This window comes from Furipterus horrens, unplaced genomic scaffold, assembly GCF_987537825.1.
Source record: "Furipterus horrens unplaced genomic scaffold, mFurHor1.1.pri manual_scaffold_6, whole genome shotgun sequence".
Classification (NCBI taxonomy): domain Eukaryota; kingdom Metazoa; phylum Chordata; class Mammalia; order Chiroptera; family Furipteridae; genus Furipterus; species Furipterus horrens.
In genome coordinates, this window is record NW_028327176.1 from 39470296 (window position 1) to 39493283 (window position 22988).

The 22988-nt window shown below is 33.8% G+C and overlaps 2 protein-coding genes across 7 annotated transcripts in view; one reads left to right on the forward strand and one right to left on the reverse strand.

Annotated features, from left to right (window-relative positions):
• VRK2 (VRK serine/threonine kinase 2) overlaps positions 1-18664 on the forward strand; it is an 81855-nt gene extending 63191 nt beyond the window's left edge. For 4 of the 5 annotated variants that reach the window (XM_090281327.1, XM_090281326.1, XM_090281324.1 and 1 more), the window contains exons 12-15: positions 2899-2973; positions 4324-4482; positions 12085-12398; positions 18382-18664. In XM_090281327.1, the coding sequence (XP_090137453.1) occupies positions 2899-2973; positions 4324-4482; positions 12085-12398; positions 18382-18475 (642 nt within the window). In that variant the 3' untranslated portion in view covers positions 18476-18664. Of the gene's footprint in view, positions 1-2898; positions 2974-4323; positions 4483-12084; positions 14139-18381 lie in introns of those variants that run through there. The other variant, XM_090281329.1, reaches the window with a different exon arrangement.
• The window catches only part of FANCL (FA complementation group L), a 52662-nt gene continuing 41774 nt past the window's right edge, over positions 12101-22988 (reverse strand). The window contains exons 8-14 of one of the 2 annotated variants that reach the window (XM_090281330.1): positions 18798-18948; positions 15818-15901; positions 15308-15353; positions 15147-15228; positions 14169-14285; positions 12875-12946; positions 12102-12535 (exon numbers count right to left, since the gene is read on the reverse strand). In XM_090281330.1, coding sequence (XP_090137456.1) covers positions 12500-12535; positions 12875-12946; positions 14169-14285; positions 15147-15228; positions 15308-15353; positions 15818-15901; positions 18798-18948 — 588 coding nt within the window. In that variant the 3' untranslated portion in view covers positions 12102-12499. Of the gene's footprint in view, positions 12536-12874; positions 12947-14168; positions 14286-15146; positions 15229-15307; positions 15354-15817; positions 15902-18797; positions 18949-22988 lie in introns of both variants that reach the window. The other variant, XM_090281331.1, reaches the window with a different exon arrangement.

Here is a 22988-nt window from a genome sequence, read left to right on the forward strand (position 1 = left end):
GGATGCCGTTCATTTTAATATTTCTTGTGAACTTTGGATCATCACAAGTGCTCATGAGCCAAGAATGCAGGATGCAAGCTAATGTGACTGATTGGCTGCTGGATGAATGGTGAGTCAAGTATCCGTGCACAGATGGTTCTGATTTGCTGAATTTTGTAGCTGCTGCAACTGAAGACATAAAATATCCTTCTAGTCATAAATTAGCTCTTTGGAAGCAAAACCTTGACACCAGAGCTTTACAACCTTCAATTAGTAGGGAAAGAAGTATTTGAATGACTGTGGTATTGACATCTGTAGGCCTGCATAGTAATCATTCCTAATAGAAGAGAATATCTGTTTGAGGAGGTTTTGCATGGCTAATTAACTACCAGTGAGAATATGTAATTTTTTCATGATCTCCTGATTGTCACCTTTCTCTCATGATACAATTACATTTTATTGTAGCTAGTGCCTCACAAACCAATTGTCAGCACTATTTACTCTTGCAGCAGGCAGAACAAAAGTTCATGTTTAATAAAAAGCCACTGGGTTTTGATCTTGGTAATTACTGAGACTTATTTTAACAGTTTTATTGACTTTTGTGTTTTTATCACTTTCGCAACAAAACAAAGAGCCATTTCCTTGACATAGCATTTCCCTTACAATAATGGTCACCATTTAAACTATGCTAATTTAAGTAGGTTTTTTCCCTTTTTCGTAGTTTTTCAGTTTCATAAACTTAATTGTAATATAAAAGAAGCCATCTTAAGAACCAAGAGCTGTATCCTCTGATATAAAATTGTAATTATTCATCAGAATTTTCGGTTTCATCAAATTCAAAGAATGTTGTGGAACCATTATATATGCAGAGAATAGAACATAAAACATTTCTTGCAATGAGTCTCAATCAAATATGTTTCATTTTTTGGATTAGAGCATTTTGATTGTGAGTAAAAAGAAAACACTAAGAATGATATACTTTCTTAAGACCTTAGTTAATTTCTGTTAACAATATGATCAGCCTCAGTATATAGAGTATGGAGAATGTGGTGACTTGGGGATACACTTTACCTCATATCAGTATTTATTGGGTAATGACTATTTCTCTAATATTTTAAGTACACAAATACATTTAATAATTATTGTATACAATACAGGTACACTATATGTGGCTTAACCTTAGCATCTTAAATTTTATTTTTAAAGTTTACAGATTTTGTGATGCTAAAAAAACCAAAAAAACTTGAAAACGTTCTAAAGCTAAGTATGACCATACAAACTGTCCTATACTCTGTCCCTTTACATGATACAGTAAAGGATAGTTTCTGCAATCAATCGTTTCCATAACTAATACAAATTTAAGTCCAAAATGAATATTGGTCATATGGCCCAAAATTTCTTTTTAATCACAGAATCCCCTTAAAAACATTTATTATTACTCTGCACATGGACCACTCTAGTTATATAAGACTAGTGAATGAACTTTGAACTTGTACTTTTTAGACAAAGATCCTTAAAAAGAAGCCAGTGGACCAGAAAATGTATTTAGATAAATAGAATGTTTCTGTCATTCAGTATTCAAAAAAAAGTTATGTTTAATTTTAAAAAATATTATTTCCCTCAGTATAAGTGGTTGTGCATTTTAAATTTAGAATTCTTTAAAATATGTTTTGGTTAGGTATTAGGAACTAGCACATCACCATAAGAATCTCAGAAAACTCAAATCATCCTTTGTAAAAGAAAAGTGAGGTACTTTTTCAATACTAGGTTTTACTAGGTATCATAAACTGTTCCCTGTAAACTGAGCCTTCTTCCTAAAGTCCCCAAGTACTGTTACTGGAGTTAAATTTGGAATGGACTTTTGTCAAGAAAGTAGAGATGTTGATATTTTTCCTGAAAAGCAAATCTTTGAGGGTATTTGCCTCAATCAAAATTACGGCATGTATAGCTGAAATCACTCTCTCGTAGTTCTGACGGCTCCTGAGGTAGCACTGACAAATTAGGAGAATCTATCATCAGGGCTACCACAGTCTATTTATACTGTCCGCTGGGATTTAATGTCCAAAATTCACTGAAGGAAACCATATTTCAGTACAAATGCTTACTGAGGTGAGCTAAAGCTAGAGAATTCCCAGATGAGAATGCTAAAGACGAATTGAAAAACCAGCATTATTGAAGTCCCAATTCAACCCTGGGATAAGCTGTTTCTTCAAGAGCCAGTGGTGGGTCCTTTTATCAGTTTATCAATATCTCCTTCCTTAAAATGATATCCGAATCCATATTTTAATAGTATAGATACCTGAACATAATGAGGAACCCGTCTTTCCTAAGTGCTTTACCTGGGCAGAGGAGTAGGTCAGAGCCGAAACATTCAAGCTAACCCACATTTCAGACAGTAAAAGTTTGTTTCTACATTCACCGTAAATTGAAGTTTCCCACAGCAGATCTAGGGGTGGATATATTCTTATTGGTACAAGTAATCTTTGTACTGAACTTAAAAGTTAGAAAATTCTTTCTCGAGCTGTAATTCTCAAAGTAAACTTGTCTTAATGTTTATTTTATGTGAGGAAAGTAGAATATAAATGCTTCATAATAAGCACATTTTTGACATATTAAATTTTAAGGGTCCAAAAGTATTTCTGATTTTGTAGGACAGTGTGAACTACTAGTGGAAATTTAAATAAAAGGTACCTTGTTTGAATAGCCCCTTTCTGAAAATGACACACATTTGGATACTATCCTTTTATTTGATCATGCGGGGTGCCAAGTATTTTCTGTATTTTTATAGCTTTGAGAAAAAGCTAAGCTGTGTTCACAATCAAAGGTTAAACTTAAATCATGCCACTTCATTTGCACCATTTTAAAATTTTCCCTAGAAACAGAGCTTGGGCATTAACTGGATGTCATTTTGTTTATTAGGCAGCGGTGCCCGTGGCAGCACAGCCTCAGCATCAAGCACCTGGCAGCAGGTACAGCCTGAGGCGCACTGAATCGGTGAGACTGAATCTTTGTACCGCAGGGGCTCCCAGCCTAGCATCTAGGCGGCACCAAAAAGCTCAGTATCTCAACTAATCCTTTACTATGTAGGACACATTGGCAAGCCAATGTTTTATTAGGATAAAACTGTGTACAGCACCCTTAGGAAACTCTGTGTTTCACACTATTTGCGTGATGAGCATATATTGCCAAGATGGAAGATGACTCAGGAGGTGGTTACATAGGATTTTCCCAGTCGTTTGTTGGGGGGATAAGGGAGCTGAGTGGTGGAAACAAAGAACCCTTGAGTGATTAGAAAACAATTTCAATTTTCAGGTTACTGAAAGGCAGTGGCTTTGCTGTCCTTTGAGAAGCTGGGCTCTGGGAGGAGGGATGAATAAAGAATGATGTTGTGACAACACAGACCTGGCCACCAAACAGCAGCATATTTTAAAGCGAAGGAGTGAACACACTTGGCAACAGAAGCTAAAAATTGAGAGATTACAAATTAGGGTGCTCTGCTTGCCCAGCCAGTGTACTTCATTCTGTTTTGGCACTGGCTACTCCATTATTTCCCCTTGTACTCTTCCTGTCTCCTGCCCCCTATTTAACCCACAAAGAAAGGTGGTGGCACTTTCAGCTGCTGTAAACATGAAGCTGCTGCACAAGTACTTCACATAAGGATCTTCACTGTGGCTTTCTATCTTCCAACTGTATTGAGGCATCTACCCCTCTATTTCCCTGTCTACTTCAAGGTTATTAAGTCAGTCATCGCCTGGATAACACCATGATGTGAAAAAGAAACCTTAGGAGCAAGCTTGTTATAGAACTTAACCTCTGATACTGATACACAGTATTAGATGACATGAACTGTTATTCATCTGCTTAAAGGTTAAGTTACCTGTATAAAAAAAAAAAGCAACATCATAAGCTCCTTTTACACATTCACATTAATTAGGTTCACTTTGGTGATGAAAAACTAAGAATCTAATTAATAAGAATTTAAACTGAAAAGATATACTGGATCCATTCCCAGCAAAGGTTAATAATAAATTTATGTGCAGTTTTAAAATGTGACAGTTTTCTGTAAAAATGTTTTCAATAAGCAAGTTATCTGTAGAGATAATTTCTAAAGAGTGTACAACAGAGACACTAATTTTAATTGGTCTTGTCCTACTGATGAGAAAGGGTCACAGGATTTTGCCAACTACTATATTTTTTCTACGACGTCCATTTGTTGGTTTCCTCTATTTCTTCCTGTTCTCAAAGCTTGGCAAGTCTAGAGTTTTCATGAGTCTGGATATGAATGCATATTTTTTACATGTCAAAAGTTTTCATTATATATTATTACTTATTCTATATCAACAGGTTGGTTCGCAAAAGGCTGTAACAAAGCAAGTCAATCAGATGCAAAATAGGCTAACAGAAAAAGATGTCCACAGTAAGAGAAGTGCTGAGTCCTACGCAACACAGAGAAAAGTGCAGAAAGAGAAGCCGGTTGGATTGCTTAACAATGAAACAGCTCAGGTGAGAGGTTTTTTTGTTTTCTTTTCCTTAATGTTACAATAGAATATGCCCTTTGGGAATAAAGACGTTTTATTTTCTCCTGAGGGCCAAGGCTGTATGGTTTTGTTAAATGAGAAGGGGCAGAAAATGCCCTATCCCTCGGATAAAAACAAAGCAGCCACCAGTACGGAATCATAGAATAGAAAACGGAAGGAGAGAGCACATTTGCATACAGATCTGATTTCTTCCTTTAGCCTAAGAATGTAATGAAGTGCACTTAAATTTTTATGCCATCTGTGACCCACTAGGGACTTAACATAGTCCACACTTTTACATTGGTTCCTCCAGTCGAACCCTTATAATCAGATGTGTAAGTGATGTGTTTCTCTCTCAATATGGTTGTATTTCCTACATCACTTGATGATCTGGTTGGATAATGACTTGCCTTTAGTAGATGACTCACTCAACCAAAAGCCAAGTCTTTCCTAAACTAACCTTTTTGATAAGAAGAGTACAGTGTATTCATATCTGCACTGAAAAAAAAAACTTTTCTTTTTTCCAGAAAGGCCAGTATTTTATATGATTTATACACTGTCTTTTCCCAAAGTGATCTGAGGTGGTTTACAATGTACAATAGAATAATTTAACGCCATCACCTTCTACCTCCCTGCCCCACCCCCAAATTGGTATATGAGGCAGCTGGCATGTTAATCACTAAACTGAGCACTGGAATTTGGCTCTGAACTTCTTGGCAGCCAAGGCAAAAATTAGCATACTAGTTAGACATTTCTTGTCCAACCAGTAAGCATACAAGTTTATCCAGAGAGAAAGATGCTTTTTTAGTAGTAATAGGAATCTTTTGCATTTATTCTGTTACATTAATAGTATGAATTTTAAGTTGTAAAGGAATCTACTTCAAATGGTTCTATCTTGTAGTTCCCATTTGTAAAATTAAAAACAAATATTGCTTGGTGACAAATTAGAGATTCTTGAGTGCTCTTTTCAACCCTTACTGCGCACTAGAATTACCTGTGTATGGGAGTGGGGAGGGACTATAAAAATACTGATGCCCAGGTTCCAAATGAAGAAGCTGATTCATTTAAATTAGAATTGCAGTGTGATGTGTGTGTAGATTTCATCATTCCAGAAATTTGTTTGTTCCCGTCCTCAGTCAGTCCATTTCCCTCAGAGACAACCACTGTTCTGATATTCTGATTAGTTAGGCCTCTTCTAGGATTTCACATACATGTAGCTAAACAGTATGCACTCTTTCTGTCTGGCTTCTTTCACACAGCAAGTTTTTTTACTTTTATCCATACCGTTACATGTATTAGTAATTTGTTCTTTTTCTTGTAGAGTAGTACTCCTTTGTATATCATAATTCACATATCCATTCCCTTATTAATGGACACCTGGGCTACCCCTGGCTCTAGCCACCACGAAAAATAGTTGCTAGAAACATTCTCACACAAGTCCTTCTGTTGACATGTTTTGTTTCTCCTGAGAGGTGGATTTGCTAGATTGTAGGGCAGATGCATATTCAACTTTATAAAAAGCTGATAAATGGTTCCCATTTTATACTTCTACCAGTAATGTACAAGAGTTCCAGCCATTCCATGTCCTTCCCAACATTCGGTGTTGTCTTTTTCATCTTAGCCATTCCACCCTGTGTATATTAGTATCTCATAGTGATTATAATTATCATTTACCCAATGACTAATAATTTTGAGCACCTTTTCATGTGTTGCCATTCATATATCTTCCTTTGTGAAGTGTCTTTTAAAGTGTTTTAGTCCATTTTTAGTTTACTGTCTTTTTTAGTATTGAGTTATAAGAATTCTTTATCTATCTTTTGAGTACTGAGTTGTAAGAATTCTTTATATATTTCACATACAAGTCTCCTGTCCAATATCTGTATTGTAGATATCTTCTTAGTGTGCAGCCTGCCTATTCATTTACTTAACAATGTCTTTGATAAGCAGAAGCTATTTGTTATTTTTACATGAAGTTCAATTAACCAATTTTTTCCTTACAATTTTTTTTTGTCTGCAAAGAAACCTAAGAAACCTTTGTCTACTTAAAGGTCACAGAGTAATTTTGCTATTTATAGAAGGCTTAGTTTCAGCTTTCATGTCTGGGTCTGTGCACCACCTAAAATCAATGACTGCATGGTATGAGGTAGGGGTTGAGATTTGTTCTGTTCCAGATAGAAAGCCAGATATCCCAGCACCACTTGTTAAAAAGATTTTCCTTTTCCTAATTAAATTTCTTGGAAGACTTTTTCAAAAGTCAGCTGACCCTATTTATCAAGTTGATTGTATTTCTAATGTATTGAGAATTATCATAAGTGGGTGTTGAGTTTTGTTAAATGCTCTTTCTGTATTAGTTAATATAATCATACGATTTTTTTCATCTTTATATGATTAACATGGTGGGTGATATTGGTTAGTGTTTGAATATTGAACTAATCTTAAATTTCTCAGATCAACCTCATTTGTAGTGGTATATTATTTTCATGTGTTGTTGGATGCGACATGCTAGTATTTTGTTGAGGACTTTTGAATCTGTTCATGAAGAGTACTGATTTGTAGTTTTCTTTTTAATTTTATTGTTTTTGTCTGGTTTTGGTATCAGGGTATGCTGGCTTCATAAAATGAGTTGAGAAGTTTTCCTTCTAATTTCTAGAAGAAAAATAGTAGAATTGGTGGTGTTTCTTTTTAAATGTGTTAGAGAATTCTCCAGTGAGAACATCTAGCCCTGGAGATTGCTTTTCCTTTTTAACTATGAATTAAATTTCTTTACTAAGACTGTTCAGATGATTTATTTCAAGAGTTGGCAAATTTTTCTGTAAAGAGCCAGGCAGAAAATAGGTTTTTTTATACATCACATGGTCTTTGTCACAACTATTCATCTCTACATTGTAGCACAAATGCATCTTTAACACAGCATGTAAACAAACATAAAAATTTATGGCACTAAAATTTCAATTCTATATAATTATAAAGTGTCACAAACTATTTTTTCCTACCATTTAAAACTATAAAAATATTGTTCTTAGTTCGTAGGTTCTAAAAAATAGGTGGTGCACCAGATTTGGTCTGCTGACTTAGTTTACCCTCCTAATCTATTTCATCTTGAGCTATTTTTGACAATTTATGGTTTTTAAAGAATTGTTTCATTTCATCTAAGTTGTCCTATTTTTGTTTAGAATTATTCGTAATATTGCTGTATTAAAACCTTTACTGTGGAACTTGTAATATTTCTTTCTTTCCATATATTGGCTATGTTCTTTTTTTTTTTTTTTGGTCAGGTTTACCAATTTTATTGGTCTTTTCACAGAACCAGCTTTTGTTTGTTTGATTTTCTCCTTTTTCTGTTGTCAGTTTCATTGATTTTTGCTCTTGGAGTTATTTTCTCTTTTTCTAGTTTCTTGAGATGGAAACTTAAGTCTCAATTATTGAATTAAGACTTTTCTTCCTTTCCAATATAGGTATTTAGTATTATAGATTTTCCTTCTAGCACTGTTAACCATGTCCCACATATTTTGATATATTTTTATTCAGTTCGATAAATTTATAAGTTTCTCTTGGGTATCTCTGATCCATTCAGCAGAATGTTTTTAAATTTTCAAGTGCTTGGTGATTTCCCTTTTCTTTCTTTCAGCTTGATTTTAGTTTATTTTTCCTTTTCTTTTTCTAATTTAGGTGGAAGGGTAAGCTATTTATTTGAATCCTTCATTTTTTCTAATATAAGTATTTAATACTAGAAGTGTCCTGCTAAGCCCCGTTAAATGCATTCCATGAATCCTTATATATTGTATTTTTATTTTGTTTAGTTCAAGACATTTTGTACTTTCCCTTGAGACTCATTTTGTGATGCCTTGGTTATTAGATATTTGTTATCTTTCTGTTCTTGATTTCTAATTTGTTCTCTGAGAACATACTTTGTATAATTTTGTTTTAAATTTGTTAAGGTTTATTTTATGATGCAGGATGATTATCTATCTTGGTGAATATTCCATTGCAATTGTAAAGAACATGTATTTCTCCTGTTTTGGAGTGCAGTACTCTATAATTAATCAGTTAGATCCCATTGGTTTGTAGTATCATTAATTTCTTTTATAGCCTGGCTTATTTTCTCTAGTAGTTCTACTAATTACTGAGAGCAAGGTTTTCTAGTTGGAGGTGTGTATGGTGGTGCTGCCTCTTCCCTGTTATTTGCTGAATGCATAGCAGTGATGGCCAATAGGGCTCCTCCCCAGTGTTTGTGGGTTGATGTCTCTTTGTTGATGTTTGCTTAACACAAGGTGGGCATGGCCAGTAGGACCTTACTTGTCTCCATAATGTCTGGTGAGGTGCAAGAGAGGTCCCATCTTCTCCACAGTACCTTGTGGGGAGGGCAGGCTGGGAATGGCTGACACGGCTTTCGTAATTTCCGTAACACCTGGTGCGAAAGGAAACTGCCTTGTTAATATGGGGGCGGTCCGCAGGGCTCCACTTCAGTCTCCTCGGTGCTTAGTGAGGAGCATGGGTATGCGTCCCAGTTAGTACTGGGTAGTGATACTTGACAGGGCTCCACCCCATAGTTCCCACAGCACCTGGTGGGAATTGGGAGAGGTCCGGCTTTTTTCTTGGTTTTCATCTAGGGTAGAGCAGGTATAGTCAAAAGGGTTTGGTCCTGTAACCCTGCCATTTCCCTGGCCCCTTGTGATTTTTGGACCTTTTCTGGTCTGTGCATATCGTTTGCAGATTGCAGGCTGTTTTACGGTCCAGATGAACCAGAAAGAGCGGGGATGGGGTGAAAAACTCGTGGCTAGGTCATTCCTCACGTCCTGGGGTCTCTATCCAGTAAGGCTTTTCTATTCTACCACTTTCATAATGTTGTTAGTTGCTTTTTGTCCAGTCTTTAGTTATAATTAGCAGGAGGGATAGCTTAGAATACTCTTACTCTGTCTTGTCTGTTAATCAGTACCCCTCACCTTCATTTTGAAGGCTTTACTGGGTATGGAATTTTTTGTTCTGAACTTTAAAGTTGTTGTTTCCCTGTATTTTTGGATGTGTTTTCTTCTGATAAGAAGTTAGCAATTATTCCTATCATTGACCCTGTATATAACATTATCTATTCTGGCTGCTTTTAATAAGATTTGCTTTTTTTAATCTGGTTTTTTAGGGATGGCTGTCTTGTGTTTATTCTGCTTAGGATTCATTGAGCTTCTTTTATGAGTGGGTTGATATTTGTCATCAAATATGAAGAGTTTCAGCTATGATTTATTTGTTTCCTCCCTTAATCCCTTTTAACTTCTTCTTCTGAGAGCCTAAAATATGCAGATTAGAATGCTTTACCTTTTCTAACAGATAACTAAAGCCCTGTTCATTTTTCAAATCAGTCTTTTATCTTACTGTACTTCAGTTTGGATATTTTTTGCCGGGCCTCTCACTATCAAATTAGCTGTTTAACCTCCCCAGTGAATTTTTCATGTCATATTTTTCAGTTCAAGAGTGCATTATATTTTCTCTGTCTCTGCTGAGTCCCTTATCTTTTCATTAATTATGTTTAACTTTTCTTTTAAGTCTTTGAATGTATTTATGTATTTTATTGTTGTTTGATAATAATTCTACCATCTGTGTCATATCTGAGTCTATTTCTATTTTTTTTTAATTGTACTTATGGGTCAAATTTTCCTGCTTATGTGTAGTAAAGTTTTATTGTATGTTGAACATTCTCGATGCTAAGTTCTTGAGATTCCAGATTTTCTTCAGAGTGATGAATTTTGTCCTGGCAGGCAGTTAATTTATTGATCATGTCCTGACTTCTGTTTAAATGTTTATGGGCTGATCTAAAGTAAGTGTCATCTTAAATAGCAGCCTTTGTAGGGTCTAGGTTGTTTTCCTTTCCTCAACAATCACAGCCTTGTTTGTTTTCTATGCCTGATAAGTTGCTCCATATATTTTGTTCAGTTTTACTGTTGTATTCATTTCATGGGCTTTCACAGCAGGAGGGGAAGTCTGATACTCATTACTCTTGGCCAGAACTAGAAAGCGTGCTCATTTTTTCATAGCTTGCTGATTCTAATGTGCATTCAAGACTATTGACTGATGCAGGGTTTCATGATATCATCACTATTGGCACTCTGGGCTGGGTCATTTGTTGTAAGAGTCTGTTCCGTCCGTTGTAGGCCACCATTCCTAGCCTTTATCCAGTAAATGCCAACATTACCTCTTCCCAGTTGTGACAACCCAGAATGTCAAGAAATTGCTAAAAGTCCCTGTGGGACACAATTTTACCAGATTGAGAACCACTGTTTTAGCAGAAGGAACTATTGCATACCAAGCCCATGCTCCTTGAAGCATGTTATGCCAGCCAGCTGCACTGGTATCACCTGGAGCTTCTTAGGAACACAGAATATAAGGTCTCATCAGATCTTTTGAATGAGATCTGCATCTCAACAAGATATCAAAATGATCTGTAAGCTTTTTAATATTTGAAAAAGAATGCTATAGACCAGGGGCCAACAAATATTTTCTTAGAAGGCCAGATAATACATGTTAGGCTTAGGGTCCAGTGTTGTCAGAACAATTCAACTCTGCTGTTGTAGCATAAAAGCAGCCACAGACAATACAGAAAAAATGAGTGTGGCTGTGTTCCAGTGAAACTTTATGAGCCACACTTTTCTAACCTATGCCATAGACTGTCCCAATCAGAGCTCTGAGGAAAGTGAAGACAACTGGTGGTTAACGCCTTTGTGAGTATATGCCCATTTGGTGTCATTTGTTGTTGCTTACAGAGATGTATAGGTTACACACGTTTATCTTGAAATTTTCTAGGTGGGGATATCATCCACTTCCACATATAAGTTACATACAGATGCTGCTTCATTTAGCTAACCAGTGGCTCTCAGCCTTTAGAAATATTTGATTTTAGGGGATATTTCTTTTTCTTTGTGGAAGAACAACATGTTGATATTATTGGCCCAGTGAAACAGCTATTCACTTTTTTTGCCTTTAGCAAATTAAGCTGATAGAACTTTAGGAAAACTGTGTTAGTATGAATTTGTTAGACTAACGGTTTAAAGTCAGTCATCCTGCTTGCCATACCACATGTTCAAGTCCCCACCAAAGTAGTACAAGGGTAATGTTTAGCTTTGGCCACACCTCCTGACATTATATGCTGCTAGGCATTCAGGTTTAACATTGTAAACCTGCTTATTTCCCTTTTTGCTAGGAGATAAGAGGGAGCATCTTTTCCTAGATCAGCTTTTTGGACAAATAAGGATTTTAAGCAGCTGTCTTCTTGAGGTCTGTTATCAGAAATTGTCAACCTCCCCAGCCCCTCAGCGGGTGCACAGCCATGTTGCTCCCCAAGAATCACTATATCAGTTATAAATGACCAAAAAGATTTCTAATTATGGCTCACACCCATAAGATTACTTACTGGCTTACTTACTGGTTTAAAGAACCAATGAAATTAACTAGATTTGACTGTTTGGTGCTGATAAGTACTTTATAAACCCCTAAAATCCAGGATCTAAAAATAACTTCTCAGGTAAAATAAACACACAAAAACTGATTTAGCATTTTTACAGTATACAAAATACATACTTGCTAACTTAATATTTTCCCATAGGAAAGCACAAGGAGAAGACAAAAATATTGTGAGTCTCAAGAATGTGTGAATGAAGTAAAAAAAACTCCACAAAAAGACAGCTATATGCAGTTCCCAAACTCACTTTATGTACCCCATCAAGATTTTACCAGTCAAGATATATTCAACAAATCAAGAAGTCCACCTCGGAACACATATACTAATACAACTGGTATGGAAGTCACAGACCTAAAAAGTTCTACAGGATTTTGGGTTGCAATTTCCCAGTTTACCCTTAGTGAAGAGACAAAGGCAGATGTGTATTATTACGGCTTCACCATTCTTCTTCTTTTAATGTTAGTATGTCTTGCTTTATATTTTCTCTGAAGATACCGAACAAAATCCTTTCGATAATTTTTAAAGCTTCAGTTCTTCACAGAAATGTTACATTCTTATTTCAGGGCTTCTTCCCGGACATTTTCAAGGTAATTGGCTTTAAAAAGAATTTTAAGTTAGTCAACATTCTTAAAAAATTGCTTTATACTAGAAATGTTGTCATGATACAGTTTGGAAATACTTTTCTAAAGTTTCAGATCACCCAGAAAATCTAAAACAGGAGTTATTCTAAAAAAGGGATTAACCTTTTTTGACCAAAGGGGCAAGTTGAAAATGAAAATGTTATTTATAGGGACAATTTATCTTATAGAAACTTTTCTTTTTTTAATACATAAGTTATGTCTCAAAAAGTTTTAGATAAGCTGATATATAAATATCTTCTAAAATACATAACTAAAATCTAAGGACATTTTATGAAATGTGATCAATCACTTACCTTACTACAATACGGACATTCACCAAATAAGATGTTAAAACTCTGTCTACTAGTTTGTAGTCCTCTCAACCACTGAAGATTTTTAAAAGAAAATAAAGGAACTAGTGTTAACATGATTACAAATACTTCAGAAATTATTTCCTTTCTTTCTGAGTGCATTATATTTTTTATTCCAGAATATTTACCTCCTTAACTTTCTTTTGCAAGAGTAAAGAGAGTATCTCCTGAGTGAAAAGCAGACTACTAATAATATGCTGAATAACAAGGGGACACCAGCACAGATTTCATGGTCTATACACTCTGGTGTATACCCAAATTATGGGCCCCTGTAAAACTTTGATGAAAATTACTCACCTTTTCTACCCTTGAAACACAGAAAAATAATGCATGCAGGTCTATGGGGTTCACAGACCTACCTAAATCCATTAATTGCAAATTAAGAACTAATATTGTGAAAGATGCCATAGGCTTTTGAAAATTTAGGTCTTAATTCTGGTGTTAATTACAATAGTGGGTTAATTCTCAACCATTAATTGCAAGCATGAGGCAGTTTTTAAAATTAAATGAATATTCATTATAAAAGAAAGCACATGTTCCCTTAAGAGTATTTCTAGAATCAGAACTGGTATTTTATGATTTTATATAAGGTAAACTGATATCTCTACCTCAGTTCTCCCTTGTTAAAATACAGACAGCACTCTAATCACAAAAATCAGGTAGTGATACTAGGGAAGACTCAGAAAACTGACAGCACCATATAACTGCAAGGTGTTTTGTATATCAATGCACATAGAGTTTATCATATGATATCTGTGCCCTAAGTTGAATGTTAGAGAAAGCAAATTACTAGAGACAGGAATGAAAGCAGACTTCAAATACAGTAAATAAAATGTCACTGACAGAGTGCTGTGAGATACTCAAATCTAGCCTGAAAAGCAACAGATGCTCCACAGTGCTAGTTCCCTCTCACCTACTGCCACCACTACTCCCAAGTGGATGGGTCTACATGTGGTTACACGAGGTATTTACTGAAAGATTCCAAGGTACCATCAATTTAATTTATGTGTCAATAGTAGTCCATGAATGTATTCTGGTTACTTTAGGACATTCTTCACTCACGAGAAAGCATGATGAAGAAAGGAAGCACATGGACATCTGGATGAACTACTTATACAGGAACTAAAGGCGAAAGAGATCATATTGAAATAGATTTTAGAGTCTATACATTTCAAATATGCATTCTTCCTCTGCTGTGTTAGCTGAAAAAAAAATCTTAATGTTATTTTCACTTTACCTCATATAAGCATATTTGATGGAAAGGCTTTCCACACTGGGGATTATCACACACTTGATCAGGAATGGCACCATCAAGTTGATAGGCGTAACAAATTCCACAATCCATAGAAAAATCCTTCAAAAGAAAAATATAAGTGTATTTTTTTAAAAAGTGAGAAAAGAGAATGAATAACATGGTATAGACAATATGAAATTTTTATAATTCCAGTTTTTATAAAGGTAACTATTACTGTTATAAAAATATTAATACAATCACATTAATATTTAACATTTAAGAAAAGCTATTTGTATGAGAGTGCTCCCTTTTTTATCTAATAAATTATACACATAGATATATAAAAAAAACCATTCTATTTTTGTCTCAGAAGATGTCTGGGCTTAAATTCCCCATGTTATACATCAATATAATGCTATTGTAGTATATAAAAATAGGAACTGATATTGGCTAGTGATTACTAACTAAACTTAAAAATTGTGTAACTAAAGGAGAAAGACAAAAATATCTCCACCAGTTTAGTAGTCTACAATTTAGCAGCTTTGTCAAAAATCAATTCTAAGTTTATTTGCAATACAGTGGTGTCTAATGAATTTTGAAAAACTGTCCTGTCATGTTTCATAAACATTTATACTATGTGAATTAGAACTTCATTTCAGTCCTCCAGAAGCAGGTAGTATAGAAAATCCAAACATCTCATTAGCTACTTTGGACCTTTCCCCCATTTTTATTAATAAACATGCCTGTCATTAGTCAATTTATTGTTATGAAGACCATGAATAAAAGTTCTCTTATAACCACCAATCAAAGGTTAACAAGTTCTTTGATGCAACTGTTGCTTGTAGTTCAGAAGCCTATTACATAGTAATATTCTTCCAATTCCCTCACTTTCAGCCTCATTTTTCTCTGCTGCCTAAAAGAAGACATTTAACTTTTATTCTGCAACGCTGTTTGGAATATCAAAGCACTAAAAAAACTTACAGATTTATCCAGGATAGCACGAGCTGGAAAATCAATTTCTAAAACATCTTTCAAATTTTGTAACAGAGTATTTTTTGGATCCCTGAAAGCATGAAAAAAAAATGCATTATTAAATTTGTAAAATCATTGAAAAGTAACAATTCTATTGTAAAGATACCTACCACAAATGTATGTTTCTGCTCAGCTTAATTCCCAGGGGTTTCACCACTTCAGGTATTTAAATATTAAAGAAAAAAAATTTTTTCATGATTTAGGGGTCACTATTCTCCTTTTTGTAAAACCATATTTGGTACAAAATTTGTTTCTAATTTAAATTGACATACAGCATTGTTAGTTTTCAGTAGGTGTACAACATAGTGATTTGGTATACGTATATATTGTGAAATGGGTACCACAAGTTAAAATCCATCACCGCACATATTTATGGATCTTTTCCTTGCAATGAAAACTTTTAAAACCTCGCAGTAACTTTGAAATAAACAATCCAGTATTGTTAACTATAGAATTTAACTGCTTGATTAGAAAATTAAATAATACATTAAAAACAGAAGTGAACAGTTCAAAATGATGACACATTTTAAATAGTTTTCATTAATATTATAGAATATTTTAAAAATTGTAGACAAGGATTTTATGATTCTGTTAAAACATTTAAATCTGAGATCTCACACCATGGTCAGCTCCAAGAAAACAGCACTCAGGAAGCATAGTAGGATGCCTGGGGTCTACTTCTATATTTATTGAAGCATTATTCCCTAGAATAAAAAAATATTAAAGTTTTTAGAAGCAGAACAGTTCATCAAACAAAAAAATAATAATAAAGTAGTATCTGGCTGAATGCTTATTTCATTTCATACATGAATAAAGAGTAACCAAATTTTTAAAAATATGTTTACTGAATTTAGAGAGAGGGAGAGAGAAACATAGATTGGCTGCCTCCCATAAGGGCCCCAACTGCAGATGGAACTGCAAATTGCGTATGTGCCCTGACCGGGAATGGAACCCCTAACCTTTTGGTGTAGGGGATGACTCTCTAACCCACTAAGCCATACTGGTGAGGGCCCAAATCTTATATAAATTTTATGTAAAGGTAAATAAATCACTATATTATAATTTCAGTAAGAAAGTAAATTTTGAAATTATAATTATGGCTAAAGATCTGGGAACCCTAAGTTTCAAAAATAAGTTAGAATGAAAGGTTCATTAGAATGATAAAGATTTTTAATATAAAAAAAATCACAAAGTAGCATGGCTCAGTTGGTTGGGCACGATCCGGCAAAGCGAAAAGTCGCCGGTTGGATTCCTAGTGAGGGCACATGCCTGGGTTGAGGGCCAGGCCCCCAGCTGAGGCATGTGAGAGGCAACCGATCTATGTTTCTTACATCAATCTTTCTCGCTCTCTTTCCCTTTTTCTAAAAATAAATAAGATCTTTAAAAAAAAATAAACAAAAAAACTTTAAAAACTAAAATAATAAAAAAATTAGAACTCAAATATTTAAGATATTTATATAAGTTACTTTTCATGACTTTATTGAAAAGTAATAGACTATGGTCAAATAATGTATAAAGACCAAAAAATACAATAAATGCTAAAAATTAACATGCTTGACATTTGAGTTTTATGAAGTTTTATAAAAATACTTTCTGAATTCTTTCGTTCTATGTGAAGTTTTCCCCTGTAAGTTAAAGGGTTCAATTCCTATTAAATTTGAACTGTTCCATTTAGTAAAAACAACTAATCTTACTTGCAGAATCTACAAAAAAGCTACTTCGACTTGGCACTAGATTCTTTTATAAATTTTAATTGTACTAGAGTACCATATAAATTTCAGAAATTTTACTAGGTATTTTTTTTTTTTAAAGTGCACGGTATAATTGTTTAAGGTCAATTTAAATTAATTTTTATGGTAAAAGTATCTTGATAAATTCAGTACACTATAGTGTATAAACCTTTGGCTAAGGATGGCAACAATATAAATATAATTACTACACATATGGCAAAAAAAGTAACCAAGTAAAATAAATGACTATAAATTATCCAGTGAGAAAAACAAAAATACAAAAAGTTAATTTATAATCTCATTTGTTAATGCATTCTTTACCATAAACACAAATTTCATTTTAGCCATTGGCAAAGTCATCTAATGACTGCAGAAAGAACTTTCACTTAACAATGGTTATATTAACTAATCTTTCATTTGCTGAAAATTTGGTCTTAAAAATGGCAATTCAATGCCTGACAGGGGGAAAAAGGAACTAAAAGGTAAACACAGACAAGAGTAAAACCAGATTGTTTTTGTTGAACAATGAGAAATATAAAGTATATTTAATCATAACCTGGTAAGAATAATTATTTTAATGGGGACATGAAGATAAGTTACTACACTTCTTTAAAGACGTAGATATTCTTAATATCTATTTGTTCACAAATATGCCAAAATTTGATTAATTATTCCAAATTAAATACTGTTAGACTTTTAACAAACTGGGTAACAATACTATTTGTAGACTGCTGTATAACTATACTTCCCTTTTTTAATAGCATGCCCTTTCTTTCCCACCAGATAATCTAGTATGCCTAAGTAAAATCTATAAATATTGCTTACTAATTGGGATATGATTCACATCAGAACTTTAAAATATCCTCTGGAATTTATGATTTGTAACAATATCTACCTGAGCTAGGAAAATAGAAAGGAGTGATATAAATAGGTATCTTCTACCCATCCAACTAACAGTATTTAGTGTGAAGTCAAATACAGTTTTAAACATCTAAAATCTTGAGAAGCAGAATTCGAAAACTTTTGCTTGCTCATAATGAAATATGTAAAACAATCATTTTATAGTAAAAAGAATATGGTGATATTCAAAGGATGATATTTATGGTTATATAAGATCTTGTTCATTTATTTCATATATTGGTACTTAAAGAAAATGCTTCAAACATATTCATTAGTATGTTGTGCTTTTTGTGTACAAAAAGTGGGTATGCATGGCCCATTTCTTTCATCCTCCTCTATATTTTTGTTAGAAAATATTCCCAGATTTGTTCACACTAATCTCTAGTTTCATGGATGAAAACTTCATTATTTCTAACACAGTTCTTTTTCCTAAGTAATACAAGTTCTGAAAAATCTGCTCCACTATTTCTGCGCTAAAATTAATTTAACACCATCTCTGAATGCTACTTCCATTGGATCATCACCTTTTGTTTTTAATTTTTTTTATTTTTTAGATGGGAAAGGAGGGAAAAAGAGAGGGAAAGAAACGTTGATGTGACAGACAAATATCGATCAGCTACCTCTCATACGGGCCCCAACTGGGGATGAACAGCATCCTAAGCCTGTGCTCTGACCAGGAATCAAAACCAACAATCTTTCACTTCGCAGGACACCCAACCAACTGAGCCACACCAGTCAGGGCATCATCACCTCTGTAACGAAACATCTCAGTATCTTCCCTTTTCTCCTGAAGCATTTACATTTAAATACTTAGTAATAAAAAAGTTCATCCCCCAAGTTTTAATAGTTGACTTCATGCAGAAAAGTCTCACCTAAGAGTCCAATGTCATCTTTAGGTTCATTTTCCTAATACAAAATATAATTAAAGACCTTAAAAAGAAAAAACCTCATTAATCCTCTTTTTCCGCACCTACTGCAATTCTGCGTGCTGTTGCACTCCGTGTAGGTTTTTCTGGCTCAAGTACCCAAGTCTTCTCATCGATTTCATCCATAACATCCCAGAATGCCTTCAGTGATTCCAATGCTGCCAAAAACTGACTATAAATGCTTATTATGGAGCTCTATAAAAAGATAGATGAAAGCTGAATAAGTTGTATGGCACTATCAATAATAGGTAACCTTTCACTTAAAATACAACTCAATTTAGAAATTTTAAGCTGTTCCATTTCAACTAAAACTGGACTCTAGTAAATAAGAGTCAACTCTCCCTGCTTCACACCTTTTCACCTCCATCAATATTAACAGAATTTCTTTGTCACTGGACTATGCAATTCTCATGAAAGAATGGCATTTTAAAAACCATATTTTTATTATGATGAATTTTATACTATGTATATGATACAGTAATTAATACAGGAAGACATGTATGTATGACTTTATTTGGGCATAGTGTATACAATTTTAGTATGAAAATAGTATTTTCATTTTTGCTATAGTTATCAAGTTTAATTTGTGACTTGATTAAATTACATTTAAATATTATGAATAACTTTTCAGACTTAATTAGGCAAAAAGTATGAAAGGTTTTACACTTAAAAAAAATCAGACAAATTACAAGATTTCTTTTGAAGTTAAACTTTTAACCAATCTGAATTCAGTACTTCAAACATTAAATAGTTAAACACATTTTATGGGAGTTAAATACATTTTCACTAAATATAAGAACAAAGCCATCACTGATTTTAATAATTTATATTTCAAACAAGGTCAAATTTCTCAAAATACTGTGGTATGTTTAAAAGATACTATTGTTTACTAAATATTTTTATATAAAAAGCAATCTAAAATATTTCTAAAAGATTTTGTTTCAAACAAGGAAAACAAAGTCAGTGAACTAGCAACTTACACTATACATAAGAATAAACTCAAAATGGATAAAAAACTTAAATATAAGTCATGAAACCATAAAAATCTTAGAAGAAAACACAGGCAGTAAAATCTCAGATATCTTATGTAGCAATATTTTTGCCGATATATCTCCTAGGGCGTCGGAAAAAAGAAAATAAACAAATAAAACTAGATCAAATTAAAAAGTTTCTGCATAGTTAAACATTTTTGCCAATGATACATTTGATAAGGGTTTAATCTCCAAAATATACAAAGAACTAATGCAACTCGACACCAGGAAGACAAATAATCCAATTAAGAATTGAGCAAAGGACCTGAACAGACACTTCTCTAAGCACATACAGATAGCCCATAGACATATGAGAAAATGCTCAATGTCACGAATCATCAGAGAAATACAAATTAAATCTACAATGAGATACCATCTCACACCTATCAGGATAGCTATCATCAATAAATCAACAAACAAGTGTTGGTGAGGATGTGGAGAAAAGGGAACTGCTTGTGCACTATTTGTGGGATTCCAAATTGGTGCAGCTACTGTAGAAAACAATACGGAGGTTCCTCAAAAAATTAAAAGTAGAACTAGCATATTATCCAGCAATTCCACGTCTGGATATTTGTCCGAAGAAATCCAAAAGCACTAATTCAAAAAGTTACTATGCACACTTCTGTTCACTCTGCTACATTATTTACAATAGCCAAAACACGGAAGCAATCTAAATGTGCATTGATAGATGTTGGGTAAAGAAGGTGTGGTTCATATATATGATGAAATATTACTGAGCCATAAAAAGGAATGAAATCTTGCCATCTGCAATAACATGGATAGACCCAGAGGCTATTTTGCTAAGTGACATAAGTCAGACAAAGACAAATACCTTATGGAATCTAAAAAACAAAATAAATGAAAAAACAGAAACAAACTCAAAGATACAGAGAACAAATTGATGGTTGCCAGTGGGAGAGAGGTTGGGGAGCTGGGTGAAGGGATTAAGAAGTACAAACTGGCAGTTATAATATAGTCATGGGGATGTAAAGTATGGTGTAAGAAATATAGTCAATAATATAATAACTACATATAGTGTCAGATGGGTACTAGACTTATACTGGTGATCACTATAAGTTATATAAATCTAATCACTATGTTGTACCCCCTAAACCTAATATTGTATGTAGACTTTAATTGAAACAATAGAATTTTCAAAGCTTTTTAGGACAATTTTTATATTCTTTGTGCTTTTCCATATTTCCAACAACATGTATTAATTTTAAAATCATAAAAAGCTTATGTAAAACTAAATAGAAATGGTCTTATAGCCATCATTTCATTTCATTATATCCACAGTACAGGGAAAAATATACTGAATTCAGTGAAACGTAGTATTTCAACCATATGTCAGGACTATGTTGAAATCTGATACAAAGAGAAAAGAATCCAGTTCATAAGGGGAACACAGCTCTAATCCTGATGGTAAAAATGTTTCTGATCTTAACCAAGTATTCAGCCTCTGGAAGCCTTAACATTGCATCTATAAATGTGGGTGTGCACTAGATAGCTTCTAAGGTGACTTCGAGCTCTACAAAAATTCTAAATATAACTTTGAAAATCTATAAAGTAGGTCATTCTGTCCACTTAAAAATACCTATATTTCAAGATTTTGAGTACAATAATATACTCCATTTCCAATTCTTGTTTGTAAACAGAATTTATAATTCAAATTATATAAATATATATCCATTAAAAATAAATAACATGATTTAACGTAGAGCGATAATTTCTTTAATCAAAAGAACTACATATCAAAATCAAAGTATTTGGGTTACATTTTATATCCCCATGGATTTAAGGAAGAAGTGAAAGATGCATTATACAGCTACTATTATCTTCTTTTTTATTGAATTTATTGGGGTGACACTGGTTAACAAAATATTACAGGTTTCAGGTGCACAACTGTACAATACATCATCTGTACACTATATTGTGTGTTCACCACTGCAAGTCAAATCTCCATCCATCAACATTTATCCTGCCTTTACCCTCTTCCTCCTACCCTTTCCCACCTCACCTAGCAATCACATTGTTGTTCATGTGCATTAGTTTTTTTTAATTCTTTTTTTTTTGTTCAATCCCTCCATACTTCCCACCCCCCACCCAACAGCTGTCAACCTGCTCTGTATCTTTGAATCTGTCACTATTTTGCTTGTTAGTTCAGTTTGTTCATTAGATTCCACATGAGTGAAATCATATGGTACTTGTCTTTCTCTGACTTGCTTATTTCACTTAGCATAATACTATTATTTTCTAAAATATAGGGACATTTTTTAGCCTTCCAAGAATTTTGAGTTTTTGGAATTGGTTTGGAATCACAAATTCCTAGCAGTAATAACAAAGCAATTATATAGCTTAAATGTGGTGAAGATCCAAAAATAGCACCCAGAATATTCTAACTCATTAATTTACTAATCAAAGGAAAATGACATCCATCTTTGCACATATACATAGTATCATGATTAAAGGAAATGAAATAGAGGAACAAAGATATGAGACAAAAAGAACTGGAGAAAAAAAAGACAATAGAAATTAGTTTCTTTAAAAAACTATAAGGAAACAGAAAAAAGGCTTTGTGTCTTAAAAGCAAAAAAAAAAAAAAAAAAACTATCTCACAGAGAACAAAAGTCTCCCAGAAACAAAGATGATGATGTAGAAGCCTCTCACCTAAGCCTTGCTGGGGTGGAAGAGGGAAAAGGAGGACAGGATGGAAAACCACCTCAGCAACCTCTTATCCTTCAAATGTGAAAAAAAAGAAAAAGTAAAAAAAAAGAAATCCTGAGAGAGTTAGAAAATACAAAACAAGGTGAGGAGTACATTCTATATTCTACTCTACTTACTCCAAAGATTTGCAGCAAGGGCCCACGATTAAGTCATTCCAACCACAACAGGTTATTTTATCTGTGTCTGTCTGTTGGTCTATACTTATGTGGGGTAGGGATGTAACAAGAATAAAAGGCACAGGCTAAACACCGTAAGTTAGAAAATTCTCTACATTACTTTACAAGGAGATGAAAAGGTAAGTTTAACAACAAAGCTATTCCCTGATAGGGAGTCCAATTTCCTGTGTTAAAAGCAAAGGTCAAAAGAATAAAAGAATGTTATTAGTCTTGAGGAAAAAAACAGACTATATCACATGATCTGAAAATAGCAGGCATAAAAATATTGGGAGATCAATCTAATATTAGGTTCACCAAAGGC